The sequence below is a fragment of the Anguilla anguilla genome, chromosome 14 (genome assembly GCF_013347855.1).
Source record: "Anguilla anguilla isolate fAngAng1 chromosome 14, fAngAng1.pri, whole genome shotgun sequence".
NCBI lineage: Eukaryota > Metazoa > Chordata > Actinopteri > Anguilliformes > Anguillidae > Anguilla > Anguilla anguilla.
In genome coordinates this window covers 22,029,077-22,047,402 of record NC_049214.1, presented here as the reverse complement: position 1 = coordinate 22,047,402, position 18,326 = coordinate 22,029,077, and the positions used below count along the sequence as shown (strand labels likewise).

Genomic DNA, 18,326 nt, shown 5'->3' with positions numbered 1-18,326 from the left:
TTCAAATGACTATACACAGAGTAGATATTCAGATGTTCGGAAATGTCTTTGGAGTATAGATCAGTTGAAAATAGGTGCAAAAGTGGGCATCTAATAATACATACAGACAAAAAAATGTCTAATTTCGAAATGAAGTTGCTTTTGGCTGTTTTTCAAGTAAATGAGTAATTATATTTTAGTAATTAAATCAGATGAGTTTTATTATTTTTTATTGTATTATTTAAAATCTTTGTTACTACCTCAACAATAATGGTTTCTTTACAAGTCATGGAAAGATGATACTATGTGGTCTAAAAAATGATTAACTAAAGACAAGGTGCATTGCATGTGAACCAAAACTGGGCCTTGAATTTGATTGTTTAAATTCTGATTAATTATTTGCATTTTGCATGTAATCAATCAAAGGTAAAATGCTGACTTTATGCGAAAGAGATAACTGTGAGGGAACCAGGAGCCCAAAGGAGAGATAGCATCCCACGATTGAACTTTAATCTGCCGTGAAATTGAGCAGAAGTGCAGCGTGAGGCCATTCACCGAGAGTGTAGAGATGCCAGGCATTTCCTCGCTCTCAACAGATGGTAGCAGGGACTGGGACCGAATTGGGCAGAGCAATCTCCCCAAACACTGGCAGACTTTCCATTTGCATGCATTTCAATGCGAGTATGCAAACTGCATGTGCAACTCTGTATGTGCATTGAAATGTACATGATTTTTTATAAGTAGTGGATGTTGAAAGCCAAACATCCTCATTATTGCCTTAATTGCTGTGAGTGCACCTCGATAGGGTGGTCCAGAGCCGACGACGTGGTCGCTCTTTTCGCTTTGTGTCTCAATGAAACTCTCAATAATTAAGGCATTAAGCCAAGGCTTTTGTGCTGATTAGCTACAAGGGGTTAGAGATGGCTAATGAGCCTATGGGTGCTTTCATTTCAGAATGAGAACTGGTGGGGGGGCAGGAAGAGGAAGAAGAAGAAGGGAAATTGTATTGTGTATTGTGGCCTGCTCTACCCTGTTAAAGTGGAACAGCGCAACTGTAGTCCTGCCAATATGTTGCCTGGTTTGTGTTCAAGAGAGCGAGAGAGAGAGAGACAGAGCGTGAGAGACAGACAGACAGAGAGAGACAGACAGAGACAGCCAGGGAAACAGAGAGACAGAGACAGAGAGTGACAGAGAGAGAGAGAGGGTAAAAAAAACAGAGGTAATTGTGTTGTCTGGAAATCGGGTGACCCTCTGTTCAAAGGCTTCTTTTGTTAAAGCTAATCACCCTCCTCTTCTGTGTTGGAGTCAGAGGGAGGAAGATTATTTGCCCACTGAGGCGTGCTTCTTCTCAGATAAACACATTTATGGAGCTTGAAGGGCACTGCTTGCCCAGCCAGCATATTGCACCCTCCCGCTCTCCCCCTATACACAGCAGTGGATGCAGAGGGCTGCAAAGGGGTGTGGTGGGTGTGGGGTGGGGGGCACTGACAGAGAAAGGGAGAAAGGCTCCTTTGGAGGACAGTACATTTGACTAATGGAGCCTGTAACTGCGACAGAGCCATCTCCTTGTGGTGCTTAAGGTATCTCAAGCTTGGAACGGAGACAGAAATGAAAGGTTTTTGTTTGAATCAAAAGGTTTATCCCCCAAGAGCATACTAAAAAAAGGTATAATGAATCCAAGCTCGCTTTAATGGTCAGCATGTTGCTACGTATTGCAGTATACAATGACACGAACTAATGGTCCGAATATTTGATGTAGGCGATTTCTTACAACATTAAATACTGTATGTCTTTGGTAATTCTACCTGCAGCAGCAACGTAGACTTCCGAGCATTTAAAAATATTGCTCTGCCAAACTGCTGAGTACTTGATTTCCTGTTACAAATCCAGATGCTCTGATTACATTTTGACCGTTAATGGCGTTTTGTCCGCTGTACTGTCAAAAGAAAGCATAAACATCTCAAAAGAAAGCTGGTAGTTTGCGAATTGTAGAAAAACATAGGAATGTCACAAATGGCAATGGACTTTGGGAAATTGGACTTAAGTAGACAAGGTTACATACAGGCTCAAAAAGTATTCCAACCCTGCTGCAATGGAAAATGTCTTCCACAATAGAACAATTTTTTCATTAAAAATGAAAGGATTCAAAGTTACTGTAAGCAATGTATTTAGTCTTACATGTATGTGTTCAGATGTATAATGATGATTAGGAATTTTTGTAGAAACCATACTCCATTTTACCGTGGCTTAGTGCCTAGATAAATGGTTTTCAATCATGGAAACAGGCCATCAGACTTAATGAGCACTTGCGCCAGCAGACACTAGAATGATGTTATATCAGTCATAATAATTCTGTATGAGTTCATAGTAATACTGCAATGACAGCACACTGGCAAAAACCACAGTTTTTACTGTGATCGCTTGATTTTGGCCAGTTTATATCAATAGAACAGCAACGTGTGCATCTAGATTGAATAACACATGAAAGATGCAGCATTTAAATGAATAATGGTTATTACTGATAAGAGAAAATTCTGTGTAAACTGAATGCGAACAAATATAGAAATAAAAATGTGACATATTTAATCAGGAAATCCTGCATTTAATGGTAAATGGACTGCATTTATATAGCGCTTTTATCCAAAGCGCTTTACAATTGATGCCTCTCATTCGCCAGAGCAGTTATGGGTTAGGGGTTAGGTGTCTTGCTCAAGGACACTTCAACACACCCAGGGTGGGGTTTGAACCGGCAACCCTCCGACTGCCAGACAATCGGTCTTACCTCCTGAGCTATGTCGCTCAGGAGGTAAGAAGATTATGCACTCAGCGGCATATACAGGGTGGCTAACTTTACCGGTTCCTCTGATCCTGCAGTGTATATACACTACAGCAGGTATGTTGGTGTCCCTATTTTACCCATTGAAACAGTTGTAGAAAACACTAATGGCAAGGTTAATATGGCCCTGGTGAGCTGTTTTAGAAAATACCCTGGTTAACTGAAACAAAATTATCATTATTTACCTCAGGCTTATAGAGTCACTTCCAAAATAATGCAGCAAGGGACAGTGAGAAGAACAGATTCACAAAGAATATTGTACTCGAGAACCTGTTTAAATTTGTAACTCTTAAACCTTATTTCAAGCACAAATATTTCAGTTCATGTCCTTGGAATTAAAATGCATTAAAAAATAATTTTGCTTAAATGCTCAATGCAAAATTAATGGTGTGGTTAGTCTGAATAGAGGCCAGCCAGGAAATTTTGTTTCTGCCAGTTACCTGTAATACAGTACACGTAAAGTACATGCCTCCAAAATGACTAATGTCAGCGGAGTGAATTTGCAATTTCAAAATGATTAAATAAATAGTTTATGAATTCCATATAATGTGAGTACCAAGGTAGTCTTTGAATGAGAAAGAGGGTTCACTCGATTTAGCCGGTTAAACCAAGAGCCGTTAAACTGTATTTTAAAGAAAGGAAGCATTTATTTTATCATTCACAATGGCCACAATAATAGGAGGAAAGCATAACAATGAAAAAAATGTGGAATCATTCCCAGCAGTTTGAGCTTCAGTGTGGTCATTAAGAGCGCGATGAAAATATGAACACGGACTGGCAAGGGGCGCTTCCTAGATTCACTTAGTGTAAGCACATAATTGTGCTTTTCAATTATCTAAAGTACAGTGAGTTGCTCTGTTTTCTTCGCCTGCTCTCGTGGGCCGCTGCTCACACGGGGGAGGTTTCGGTTTCACAGACACTATTGAGCTGTTTGTATCGATGCATTAGGAATGCAACCGGGCTCGGATTCTAAGCACTGGACACGATCGATTCCTCCTTCTTTGCAGTTATGCAATAGCAGAACGTCTTCATTCGGCTGCCTCAGACAGACACCCGAATGATTTCTGCTGGTAATCCGGGGACGGAATTTTAAAGTCTTAAGGCCTGCATTCAATCAGCTTTCGTCCTTAACAATTTTCATCCCAGATTTATTTAGTTTTCTCCCAGTTTGAGACGCCTGGTTGCGTTCATGAGCCAGCCTGGTCACTGCAGCCTCCACCGGTTTGAGAGGGTGAGGGGTACACAATGTGCAGCATCTGCAGGCACACTACAGATGGCCAATCGACCCGAGTGAGGTTGGGGGCAAGTGGGTCACTGGTGCTCGATGACCCCCTGACTGCATCCCTCCCTCTCTGGACAGTGTTCTGGCCAATTATGCCCTCCAAAAAATGAAAACAAAAAGGATGGGTACTTCTGGGTAGTGTATGAAGCAAACGCTAGTGCTATAGTGCTACAGCTAACATTCAGATGCCTACAGACTCATCTGTGACAGAAATGCCGTCTTCTAGAGGAATGGTGATGCAGCTCAGCTGCTGGAATCAGTTATGCACTCTCCAGAATTTATGATTCTGAGATAAAAACATGGAGAACATTTCAAAAGGATGGGTAAAATTGTGGGCGACTGAACCTTTTCCACTGTAGCTTGCTTACTGTACTACTCCCAGGTGCAGGCCTCTATTTTCTGTGAAAGGTTTTTTTTACGACTGAAATGTGGGATGAAAGCCGTGTAATTTTTGGCACAATATCACAAAAACAAGGTACGGTGATGATGCGAACATTCCCCTGCAATAAATGTAGAGACACCTTTGAAATAGAAATGTCCTTGCTAGATATGGGTCTTTATCATAGAAGTTTAAAATCCTTTTTGAAATGTATTAGTGCCAAATGAAGCGGTAAATTGTAACACTGAGGTGAACAGTGTTCCTCTCTTATATAAACCCCAGTGATCAACTTGGCCAAGTCAATTTTGTTGTTCCTTTGTTTAAAATAAACGGACAACTTGGTGATGAAATCAAACAGTGATGGACAGTGCTACCATGTGTATTCGCATGAGACTTGCAAAATAATATGCGCATAACTGTTCCAACACCAGGCCGTTGAATTTGAATGTATAAAGTATTTTTTAGGACTAGACTGTGGTTATATGAAGTTGCAAATGCACACATTTTTGTACTATTCAGTTCATGCACTGAATGTATGCAGCACAAGTACTTCCTGTCTGAAGGGGTAAAGGAAGTGAGCTTTGTTGAGGAGGGATAGCAGAAAGACCAAGTCGAGTGTTCTGTTTGCTCTGGGAAGTTTAGCACGTTTCGTTAAGTGCACCTCCACACTGTGCACCCCTGTTTTGTTTCATATTTTTTGTGAACCCTTACACAGGATATACCCCCTCAGTTTCCCACAGGCAGGGTGAAATGGCATGTCCCCGTATTGTATTATAAAGTATAAACACACACACACACACACACACAAACATTAGGTTGGACTGTATTCCTTCTGTAGTTTGATTTAGGTTGGGGTTTTATGCACATTCTGGGAAATACTGGGGTTTAGTTGTAGCAGATAATGGTTAATTTGTTATATGATTCATGCAGTCAGGATGTGGATATGCTATTTATGAACATGCAATTGTGAAGCTGGATTAATTTAATATTAATTTCTGAATGCATCTGCTGTTTAGCGTAGGTCTTATAACGGCAGTGCTTTTGGCGCTTTGGAACAGCATAAGCACTCATGAGGGCCCAAGGTTACACTTTTGCTGAGTACATGTGCCTGTTCATGTTGACTGCTTGACTGCCTGCTTCTGCTCATTCGCATTCCCATACCCACTGTGGCTTCTGGCTGACTTCCATTACATTAGAGTATGCTGTTAATGTGATCACAACTTTCAGCACTTATGTAGTAATCATGATGATGCAAATACTCATGATACTCATGTCAGTAGCAAATAACTTGTGCTAATGATTAGTCACTTTCTTGTCTATAATCTTTTTTATCACTCTTCTTTTTCTTGGTCTTTTTTCCTTATCTTTTCATTTCATCCTGGTCATGCTCCTCCATTATTTGAAACCCCCCCTCCCCCCACTCTTCCCCCAAAATTACTAACGTTATAGAGGCCACCCCGACGCCAGCCCCCGAGGTCCCGAGCCCTGTGCCCCCTACCTCTTTGACTTACTCCTCTCCTCCCCCACCAGTTGTCCCCAGCTCAGGCGCCCTCCCCTCCGCTCCCCGTGATGTGGTCCCTGTCCTAGTGTCCAGCCGTTTTGTGCGCCTCAGCTGGCGCCCCCCAGTGGAGACCCACGGGAACATCCAGACCTATACCATCTACTACACACAGGAGGGCGTTAACAGGTATGTGTGTGCTGAACGGAGAAGATCATAGTTGGCATATGGTTAATTAAATGGCCTCCTGACTGCGATAATACGAGTGAAGACATAATGCTATGTCTATCTTGCATTTTAAAGAGATGTTACCACCAGCACACGTTTAATGCGACAGGAATCGCACCTGAACACAAGGATACTTGGTTTGTAGCTGACAATTTAGCTGCACAGCATATGGCCAACCATAAGTTCAACGTTTTTTTACATGATTATGAATGAGTAAAACAGAGAAGAAGATATTCATGTCCAGGTGTTTTGTTTTCTTTTGTTTTTTAAAAGCACATTATTTTTCTCAATGTGGTGCAGATGATGCTGCCCCATATAGCTTTTATATCCCCTCTCTTCTGTTACCCCTAAAAATGTTTTTGGAGAACATTAAAAAATTGACAGTGGTGCAGGACAATAAGCAGTACAGTTTGGCAAAATGAAATTGTCCTTGGATTATGTATCCAAGAAGCAAAAGCTATGTGAATTGTCATGGGAGATTTCTGCGCATGTATAAAGGTATGTATCTCTCTTAATTAATTGAGGCCAGGAGTAGTTGAATGGCTAAAATACAATACTTGAACCTTTTCACATATCTTAAAAATTCTTCAATGCTTGTTTTAGATTCTTCGATTGTAGGCCCTTCTCTGTTTACGGTATGATATTGTTGTTTGCCAGTCAGTTGTCATAATGTCTGAGAGATTGGCAGAGAGATGATGTTCCTTTAGTCTTCAAAGAATTGAGAAACCACTGCCAAGAAAGTCTCTGTACAGGCCTTAGCTCTGAGGAAAGCAAGACAATGAGCAGCTTTTTACGCAGAGAGTATTGACTGCTTTAAAGAAATGGGCAAATGTGAAGTAGATGGACTCTTATTGCTAATTCTCAAATTGAAAGTAGAGCATAATTGAACATTATACAGAGCATGTTTAAAATGAAACCAATAAAAAGATATTGATATTGTTTTCTAAGGAACGTTTAATGAAGGTAACTGTCATTATTTGAAATCTTTCCAAAAATATCAGGGCGGATGTATACACATTTATACATTTATTCATAGACCTGGTTATAAACTGACTATTGTAATCTAATGGAGCAGAATCATCATAAGAATGTGTTACCCACTGAATTATAATGTATATGGTGGAGGGATGTCAACATTTGAAAGTTCTTGTACAGTCTCTTGTTTTAATGCATTTCTAATACTGAAGTAGTGTAAAGGGTTACTCTTTCCTTAGTAAGCAAGTAGATTAGCCTGATGGGCTATCTGTTAGCCTGATGTCCTGTGATAAGAGAGTGTGAAAGTACATTTTCCACTTGAAGACATATTTTTGTGAAGCACATAACAAATATAAGAAATACGTAAGAGAAAACAGAAAGCCTTGCCTTGTGTGCTTCCTGGTCAAATGCAACAGTGCCCTATTAAATAACGAAAAGAAAACCCTGTTGTGTAGGCCTGTTACTATCAATTTAAAAGGATTTCACTTGTAAAAAAGAAAGGGGAAAAAGAGAAATGTCAATAAGCTTAAGAACAAGAGGAAAAGCCTGTGAATATTGTGTTGTCAAGCTGGAAGGGTGAGAGCTACACACTGTCTCCCTGTGCTCATATGCTCTGGTGAATGGCCACTTAGGGCTGCCTCCTTGTTTAAGTTTAAATTGGGCTCAGAGAGTTTTCTTTTTCATGTTATTATTCATTTTTCCCTCTCCATGAAAGGCCTGGTCCTCTCTCGCTGAGTGGCCACAGCTCTGTGCAGTTCTGAGCTCTCAGGCCCTGCATTGGCGGTGTAATGAGGGGCGTGATTTGCCAAGCGGCTAAACGCACCTCGGCTTTTTGGAGAGTGATTTGGGGCTTCTGACAGTGTGCCAGCCTGTGCCTGATGCCCACTGGCCTCTTGCTGCCACAGCTGAGTTATTTTAATTCAGGTTCGCTCGCTTATCATCCGTTTCAGCCATATTTCCACGCAGGCTTGACACATGTTCGCTCAGGGGGCATTAGGGATATGATGAAAGCATTTCTTTCTGGTTTTTACTGAGTTTCGCAAGCTACCGTTCCCCCCTGGTACTCCAACCCCCAGCCCCCCCCCCCCCCCCCCCCCCCCCTCCTCCCCCACCACCATATACATGAACACAGAGACAAGCATACACATACTTTATTGCCGTTAATGTTTTGCTGGACGTGAGGAGCATTCGGAGTACAGGTCTGTTTGAGCATGCTTTGTGGGTATCACAATTCTGGGTGGCAGTGCGTGGTATTTAAGCATAATTCTTGGTTCAGCTTGCTATTTTTTATGCCGCATGCTGATTGTGTTATGTTTGGATGTTTTAGGGAACGGTCTACTAATGTGTCTGAGGCTGGGACACTGCAGTTCACTGTCAGCAACCTGAAACCAGAGGCAACGTACAGCTTCAGGGTCCTGGCCTACAACGAGCTCGGTCCAGGAGAGAGCTCACAGCCTGTCACGGTCTCCACACAGCCAGAGTGTAAGTGCCGCCAACACCACAGACATAAAGCAGAAGTCATGGATAGGTATTAGAACAGTGCTTAGGCTCAGGTTCCCTTAATTCAGAAAATAACGGAATGCTTTTTTTGACGAGAATGCCACAAGGATTTCTACACTTTATTGCTTCTTCAAAGGACCACTCAAAATAGGTTTCAGCTGGAGGCCATCCTCAAAATAATCTTACGCTATCTTACATAATTTGCAATTGAGATGTGCAGGGATCTGAAGCTCAAGCACCTGGAGTTCACAGGTAGCTAAAGAGCATATAAAAACAGAGCTCAATGTTTGGTGAGAGATGCTAAAGGCACAGCTAAAGTGTCACAGTCAGCAGGGTAGGACACCACCAGCTCCTCTGAAATTATCAGTGTTTCCCTAAACTAAATGACCGAATATTTACACATTCCATGAAAGTTGTATACAGTTCCGTTTGTATTTGTGCATTCTGATGTCAGTGATGACTGCCTTGTAGCTTGTAGCCGGTCAGCTTGTGTCCGGAATCATGCATGCAGGTACATAATGTACATCATAAAATATATTTCTAAAAGGATTTCATCCTGGGTGGCACACTGGTGCAGTGAATAGCTCTTTCTCCTCACAGCAAGAGTATGAAATCTGACCGTGGGCCTTTCTGTGTGGAGTTTGCATGTTCCCCCCATGTCCGCGTGGGCATTTGTGGTTTCAGAAATGGATGAATGGATGGATTTCACTTTTAAAACACAAAACATTCCTATGCTATAAATGGTAACCCCACCCACCACACACACACATACACATACACACGCACACACTAGCCACAAGTATGTCCTTCCCAGGATGCCTTTGTTCACGGAAATGCACGTGGAGATCAGACACTGTGTTCGCAGGGCAGGGGATGAATTTGCAGCTGTGGTTCAGGCTTTCGGCGCGCTAGGCTGAAAATAGGCCCTGTTCATTTCTGGCATCTGGCAGTTTGTGTGGCAGCCACCTTTAGAGGCTCTGCGTGCTGTAAGCTGATTAAATCTGCGCTAATCGCATTTTAGCGCTGCTGCTGGGGCTCTTCCCCTTCAGCAGATTCCTTTCTCCTATTAGTCCTCCCGTCGTGGAAAAAAAGAGGCCCGTCAAACATTGTACGCTCACCTTTTAATGAGACACTCTAATAACGCCGTGTTAGATGACCTTTTAAAGCGGAGTACCTTTTCAACACGGGTTTCAAAGGGGAAACAGTGTGGAGGAACACCCCAGAGTAAAGAAAACAACAAAGGTAGCCACACATGGAGGTTAAATACAGTATTTCACCAGCCCGAATGTTAACCCTTGTTTGTAGGTGAATAGATCTTAAATTGACTTTAGTAACTGTATGCAGATATGCATATTTGTAAAATGGTTGATTTGTCTCTTTACCACAGTGCTGTCATTTATTGAGCTTGAGTATTTTGCATCATTATACCTATTATAGCAGATATAGCATCTATTATGATGACAATGTCATGGGCTTGCCAAAACTACAGCCATGAAATGTGAATCAGCCTGATTTTTAGCTGATTAGATTTTCTGTAATATTTAAGTCATAAGAAAAAAAAAGGATGGTTAGTTGAAAGTAAATGTACTCAGTACACACAGTTTTGGATTACAGTTTTGATCATGGCATACTTGTAAATATTTTGTAAATACATTATACATCTTTAGAAATGTATTCTTGTTAGTCAACATAAATCTCATCAAATTTGCTATCGCGAAAAAGGTCATGATGGACAGATAACAGTCCTCTAAACGATCAATGTTGAGATGAGAGAATCTTTTTAATCTCCAGAAAGACATTATAGTTTTTATCTTTAATGATGTAAAAAAGGTCATTTTAACTTAGAGGCAGATTTAGGAGCCAGCTAGGCCTGAATGGCCTTTTTTCAAAATTGCAACAGTCTCAAACATCATTTACCACCATTTAAAACCGTCGACCTTAACTGACATGTAATGTAACACAATATTTCAAATATGTACTGTATGTCTTCTGTAATATTCTGAAGCTCTTCCTCAGCTTCATTTCCAAGATGATTTATTGCTCCTAATTAAATAGATTCTTATAAGACAACCTATAATTTGCATTTGTAAGAAGTCCATTACAGAATGCAAGCTCTAAAGTAATAACCAAGGAGGTTGCTTACAATATGAATGACAGTGATAGTGAAAGCATAAAATACACTAGACTGTAATTACAGGTTTGCAATAAAACATTTGTCTTGTCTGTAAATTGCATCCAATATGGAATTTGAGAATAACTAACTGGAATAAACAGTATTTATATATATATTTTTTAATGGATATATGCCAAAACTATAACAGTGTTGCATTGCATGCTGGCAAACAACTAGGAAAGCAGAGTGAGGACAGTATAATTTTTATATGAAAAGAAATTCATTTTCATTTGTTCATATTGACATTTTTAGAGGCTTTGTTCTTTTTTGTGTTGAAATTGAGCATCTTGTGCAGTAATATAGCAGGTAGGTTAGTCATCCTATGGTAGGTAGGTTGATAACGTCAAAACATATATTTTGATATTTTCAGGTGCAGTTAGAGGCCACATATTATTAATAACAGCAACACATGTGTATGCACAATTAGGCTTTACTCAACATTTTAAAATGTATCCCATCCTGTGGTAAGGATGAAATGGTCTATACACAAGGTTTAATTATGGATCCTTGTGAATATTCAACTTCAAAGATGTATCAAAACTTGCACACCTCATTATAAACCAAGTCCCCTTTAACACCTCTATAGAGGATCAATTAATAGATTAATGTAATATCTGATTTGGTTAGTATTAATTATACATGCATTATGCATCTAATGTGTAGATTATTTCTGTCCATTTGAATTTTGGCTGGTATGCGAAGAAGGCAAATTAAGCAAATGTGTTTGGTCAAATTTCTATTTCTGGTAAATATAGCACTGTGTAGTTTTATTTTTTAAATAAATAATCAAAAGAAAAACCAATATTGCACATACTCTGCACATTACCTAATCATACAATGTTCGAGTTAATTGATATTGAGGTTCTCTAATAAGACAGGCTCTTATTAAAATATTTTCGTTTGATTTTCTTTCATGACAGTTTCAAAAAATCGATATGAGATCTTTTTTTTTTAAATAGAGCCTGTGTGCGCGGGAGTTTTGGTCTGGTTACCTGGCTCTACTTTAAACTTACTGTAACAACCACAGAAAACAAAAACAAAAAATGAAGGCTGAGAGACCAAAGAGAGCCATGTAGCTGAAGGCTGCATTTTTATTTATTTATTTATTTTAGTCCTAGAGAAAATGTAACCTCTTCTGTTCCCTGGTGTGAAAGATGGGGCTTCTGTGCCGACATACCCCAGTGAAATTCCCAACTGAGGTTGCTACTGCTCGGGGCACTAATCTGTTGAAAAGCATATCCATAAACACACCATGCTCCTTTTACATCTCACTCTCTCTCTCTCTCTCTCTCTCTGTTACTCTGCTGAAGGGGAGATTTTGTAGGGGGATGGTAGGGCATGTTTGAAAATGATTGTAATCCCTGAGTGTTGAATGGATTTCTGCTGTCTACATACTCATATTTATGCTGATGAATCGCTGGAGGGAAAAGTTCGGAGCAGTTTAAGGCACACTTTAAGGCAAATTGGGTCAGGATTACAGGAGTGTTGGGTTCGAATCCCAACCTGGGCCTTTCAGGATTTACAGTAGGTGAAGAAATTCACATTAATGAGTATCATCCTGCTGTTCAGATGAAAGAAATAGTCAAGGTTTGAAAAAACCCTTCACTAGTTAGCATTCCGTGTTTTAATGTGAACAGAGGTGGTTATGCTGTGTTTCGATAGTCAGCTGTCCCCATCGGTGCAGTCGATCGCAAGGGTTTCATGGCACTCATCCTCCCCCTGATCTGGCTCCACAGGGTGACATCTTGTTCCATAACAGACCTTCGTATACGAGCACATGCATTTGAACTTCACACACACTGTATCCATTGCCATTTTGAGTTCAATAGAGGCTAGTAGGATCGCACACAATAACCACATTTCCTACCTGTGGTGATGCACCAAACCATCCTTTCCTTGTGCTGATGGTCTGTGTGACTGAATTCGGTTTGGTTAAAGAGGCAGCCCATTGAATAGAATATAATAACTCTGTTTTTCCCAGGGGAAACTTCAGGAATTGAATTGGAATTCTGTTGAATTGAAATAGAAAGGAATTGAAGAGGATGCAATGCTGTAAGTGTAGCGGGTGTAGCTCAGTTTGTTCACTAGTGAAGCGCAGTAAAGGTGCGGTAAAATGAAAGTCTTAAAATCCCACCTCAGACTCTCAGGTAAATCTCTAACTCCTTACAATGGTGCCTATTGACCCGGATCAGATCTCATAAAGAAAACGTTTTTGCTGTGGAGTTTCAAATGGAGGAGGAGTCAAAGAGGGGGAGTGTTGCAGGTATAGCTTGGCTAGTTTGCTAATGAAGCTCAGCATAGGTGCGGTAAAGCAAAGGTCTTGTAGCAGGTTACCGTGACAACACTCTCTGGCGAAGCAACCCTCAAATAAAGAAATAACGACATTGCCCTTGGCTAGGTGCGATTTTGCCTTTAGCTGACTTGGTAACACGTTTGCTTATGGAATCTTTGGGACGAGTGAGAGGCCCAGGTTCAAATCCCACCCAGCACTCGAGCAAATCTCTGACTTACATAAGGACTCTCTTCATGTCACTACACAGTGCAGGTCCCTGGGCCTGTGGAAAACCTCCAGGCCGAGGCCGTCTCCCCCACTTCCATCCAGATTTCCTGGGACCCGCCCGCCTACGTCAACAGCCCCATCCAGGGGTACAGGATACTGTGGAAGGAGACAGTGGCTGAGACAGAGCAGGTGAGTCCTTCCCAATGATTTCTCATCGTTAATACCCCACTGGAAACAGTTGCTGGTTTTAGACAAATCTTTCAGATAAATATTTTGACATTATGATTTTGATTTTATTAGCCATATTGTGGGTATGAAAGTTGAAGTTGTTTTGTGTTCAAGTTTATTCTAAAACATTACTTGATCAATTCCTGGACAGTGCTGTCAAAACAGATATCAAATGATAGGTGATCTGTTGTCAACAGACTGAAATTTTTCAGTTTTGAGATCTGGGAGATTTTTGACTGTCTGCTTTGTGATTTCCTGACATTAATCCTTTTTAGCATCTACTTGTAAAATATTGTTCCACTGTAAAATATTTGATATTAAAAGATGATAGAGAGAGCAAAAGAGAAACAAAGGCAGGCTTTCTACTGTGTGTTCTCGGATCAGAAATGTAATTAGCCTAATTCTCAGAAAATGTATCTGAAACAATATTTTATGTGGATATAGTGTTAGCTAAGGTGGATATGAAAATAATGTAAATGTAGGACAGATTCATGTATTGAAAGTTTTTCAGTTTGTTTGCATCATGTTTGTATTACCAGTCATTTATGAACTGAACATTTTCTGAAAGCAAGTTCAGGATCAGTGTCCAGTTTTGAGCAGTACACTAGAGCAGGGATTCTTAACCTGTGAACATGGGCAAGTGTTTTGGGGTCTGTGAAATGGCTGCCTAATTTCCTTCTTCTTACTTTGGAAAACTGTCACTGTGAAAAAATATTTTATATGAAATTGTTATTGTACTGTTAATGTACTGTTGTGCTCAAGTGTATAGTGGCATGGAATGCTTCTGTACAAGGGACATGTGAAATGCCACCACCCCCTTGGTTGACAGTTTGTTGGTTCTTCTAAAATGGAAGTGTTTATGTGTTCTTTTCTGGAGAGAGGGTCCATAGCTTTCTGGAAAAACAAGAACTACTGCTCTAGTGCAAAACAGCCATTTAACACCTTGAACTCAAACCTCTGACATTCTGCTCACAACTATTGAACTATTTTGAAAGTATTGACCAACAAGACAGCTAACTGCCTTACCTCTGGCTAACCGCATGACATTCGAAAGTCCAAAAACAGTGTATAATGTTGTATGCTTAAAGTTGTTTAATTTGTTTTAATATCTTTGGAGCCTTTGTCGTTCTGACTGCCTGTTCAGCTTAGTGAAATTTCAATTCCCCTAGTGCATTTCTTTCTCTTGTGCCCATAACAATGTTGAAACCACAGATTGTAATCAAGGAAAATGAGGCTGTGGAGTAAAAGAAAACAATGAACTGCTGCCCATCTGCAATAAAATATAATGGCATATTGATTTCATTATTCTGATGCAAATGGCTTAATATGTATAGGTCAACCACGATACCCAGTGCACTTGAGCTTGTGGTGCAGAGCAGGTGAAACAGAACAGCCATTAAAATGTATTTTCTGGCATGAAGGGTATTGATAACTTTAAACCAGGAATGATCTGGTATCTAGTAAAGTTGCATAGTGTCTCTAATGGCTTACACACATACACACACGCACGCACGCAGGCGCACACGCACACACACACACACACACTTACCGTTTAAGTGCTCCACTTGTTCTTGACAATTCTTTTTTCAAAAAACAGTATTGGGAAAAAATACCTTTAGGATTACATTTTCATCTTTAGGAATTGCTTTTCAAATAGCCTTTTGGCTGTCCTTGTTTCTCTCTAAAACATTGACTTATAGTGTAATTGTTGAAATATTATCTTTTAACTTCTGTCTTCTTGATTCTATAAAATTGGAAAAAAAAGACATTGCTCGTTGTTGAGTTGGCTTCTTTCTTGACCATTTTCCTAAATGTTTATCTTCTTTTAAAATATGATTTTTGCATAATGCATACGTATATAATAATTTTGGCTTCCAAATCCATTTTTAACACATGCTCTCTTTCATCCCTCATTTGGCACATTTGCCAGATATGATTCACACCTGTGCTCTCTTGTCATAGGTGTTTGTTCTGAATCACGCCCAGCCATGCCTACAGTTTTTTTTTTTTTTTTTTTCATTAGACCAAACTCATTTCTGAGGTGAATATTTCACACATATCAAAAAATTGGTTTGGCCAGAAAACCTATTTTACACATATTTCAGTATGTCAATAAAAATCTTCACTCAGTTTTTACATTTATCAGGAATAGACTGTCAATTTCTGACTAAGAAATAATGTGTGCATGGCTCTGGTTCCCTCGCCAGATCAAATGTGAATATATTAGTATTGTCTGTACATGAATCCAGGTGCACAGACAAGCCCAGACACTCATCTGAAGCACGTGCTGTCAGCTGCTGTGTCTTTTCACTTCACGGTGTACCAGCCGAGCTGTGCATGCAAAATTCAGACACCAAATCCTGCAAATGGGTCTCATGTGATGAGACCGAGTCAAACTCAATGACTGAAACCCTCCTTCCCTTGGCAATGCTGTGGTCAATTGTGCACCTCCCTGATTCATAAACATGTTTTAAACATATATTAAACATACGATGAGTCCCATAATGTTTGGTTCAAAGACATATTTTTTTTCTTAGTGGCTCCGTACTCCACAATTTTAGATTTGTAATCAAAGCAATTCACTTGTTGTTAAAGTGCAGATTCTCTGCTTTCATATATGGGTATTTTTGTACACTCTGGTTTCACCAGGTAGAAATTACAGCACTTTTTTAGACATATCCCCATCCATGTACTAAACATGACTACTTTCATTTACATAATATCAATATGTCCCAATCATGATGGTGCCCTGAAATTGGGGTAATATGTATAAAAGAGTGCTGTAATCTGTGCATGGTGAAACCAAAATGTATAAAAATACCTTTCATGAAGGCGTAGAATGTGCCCTTTAACCATTTGTGAATTATTTGATTACAAATCTAATAATGTGGAGTGCAGAGCCAAATCAAGAAAAAATATGTCTTTGTTCTAAATGTTATGGAGCTCACTGTCTATTTCAGTATTTTATGTGCTTCCTCTTCTTTAATCTTTAATCATCTAAACTTTTGACTCACTATTAAGTGAGACTTTTTAAAATAGTTTTTTGTATTGCAGGTACAATGATAGCCCAAATTACTTTCTTTTACATTATACCTAAATATCTGGAAAAAGAGAAACAGTGCTTGCAATTGAAGTTGAAAGCATAATAGACAAAAGATTATTGAATACAGGCCTTAGTATTGTTAGTTCCTATGACTTCATTTTGCAAGCCTTCTCATCCAGGATCAAAACCATTACTATATAAGAGCAGGAGAAAAACACATAAGAGTATCCACATGCACATCTTTTGAGAGAAAGAAAAATGTAACGCGCTTAAAATCTTTAGTCCTAGATAAAAATAATATTGTGGTTTGACCTACAGCGCTTAATAAAATCTCCACAAAAGCACAGCAGTTTTGGAACCCTTATAACAGTGCTGCTTGTAAAACTTCTTCCCGCTGAACGTGATAAAACTACACAGAATAAAAGACCTGTCCCTGTAGTACTGAACTTTCTGCCTGGGTCCTTTCCAAATCCCGCAGTTGTGTGTCTATGTAAAACATTTTTAATCAACTGAACTACCACTATCAAATGTCATCAGAGACTCATCGACGTACTGCCTCTGGTTTCAGGTCGTGGAGGTGAATGGTCAGAGCTACAAGCTGGAGGGGCTGAAGAAATTCACCGAATACTCCGTACGGGTCCTGGCTTACAACCGCTATGGCCCCGGCGTCACCCCCGAAGACCTGCTTCTCACCACGCTTTCTGACGGTAAATCCAGTTTGACGCGCCTGTATAACATCACATTTCGTTTTCAACTTTGACTCACTATTTAATGCGCTGTAGGCTATATATGCTGCTTTACAAAAAGTTTGAACATTTTTGCAATGAAAAATGTAATTTGACATTGGATAAGTAAAGTTATAGTAGTACACGCATGCATGCACACGCACACACACATACCCACACACACACACACACACACACAAACACAAAACACGCACAATATACTGATGTATGATATTACATTGTTCTACAGTTATGTTGCTTAATGGCTATTGAGCTATTAATTATTCATTTTCAACCGAGTAAGCAAATAAGGTAACAAATAAGGAAAGCTATATTTGTGACAGCCATATCTTCTGCTGCCCATGATTTAATGTGTGGAGAAATAATTTTTCTTTTTTCAATATCCCTTTGCTCTACCAGCACACATCTTACACGCCACAAGTTTATTTGCTATAGTGGTGAGCTACTTGTGTTTAAAGATCTTTGTCTCTTCATTCAATATTCAATTAGTCGTTGTGTAATAAGGAGTTCCTGGGGGAATATTGCTTGGCTGGTCGTTCCGTTCGTTGTCTTCCCGATAACTTTGACTGCTTGGCAATCTGCAATGCATGTCCTCTCCTAGAGAGGGAATTCTCGACTCCCTAACCGCTGTGGCGGCTCCATATCTTTGTGGTTTCATGTTTCGACTGAACATCCTTTTATTTAATCTCTCAAAGTTTCCTCTTGATGGCTGGCTCTCAGAGTTTTTACGAACGTTCTGTCTACGCTCATCTCTTCCAGCAGTCGCTAGTGTTGTCCTTGCCACACTTTGATTGCGCTTTTAAAGTCTTTTCTTATTTGGATTTCAGCATGGCCTTTAATTTGTTTCAACAGAAGCGCAAATACCCATGGGTTGAAGACTTATCCTGGCGTTTTTTAGACAGCAGATGATCAGAAAGAAGCTTATGTGTTTGATTATTGCAATTTAAAACATAAAACTG

The 18,326-nt window shown here is 39.9% G+C and overlaps 1 protein-coding gene across 3 annotated transcripts in view; it reads left to right on the top strand.

The window, feature by feature from the left end:
* Positions 1-18,326, top strand: part of dcc (DCC netrin 1 receptor) — a 235,949-nt gene that overhangs the window by 152,375 nt on the left and 65,248 nt on the right. For all 3 annotated transcript variants that reach the window (XM_035391858.1, XM_035391859.1, XM_035391857.1), the window contains exons 8-11: positions 6,007-6,163; positions 8,505-8,659; positions 13,391-13,539; positions 17,190-17,328. In XM_035391858.1, coding sequence (XP_035247749.1) covers positions 6,007-6,163; positions 8,505-8,659; positions 13,391-13,539; positions 17,190-17,328 — 600 coding nt within the window. The remainder of the gene's footprint in view (positions 1-6,006; positions 6,164-8,504; positions 8,660-13,390; positions 13,540-17,189; positions 17,329-18,326) is intronic.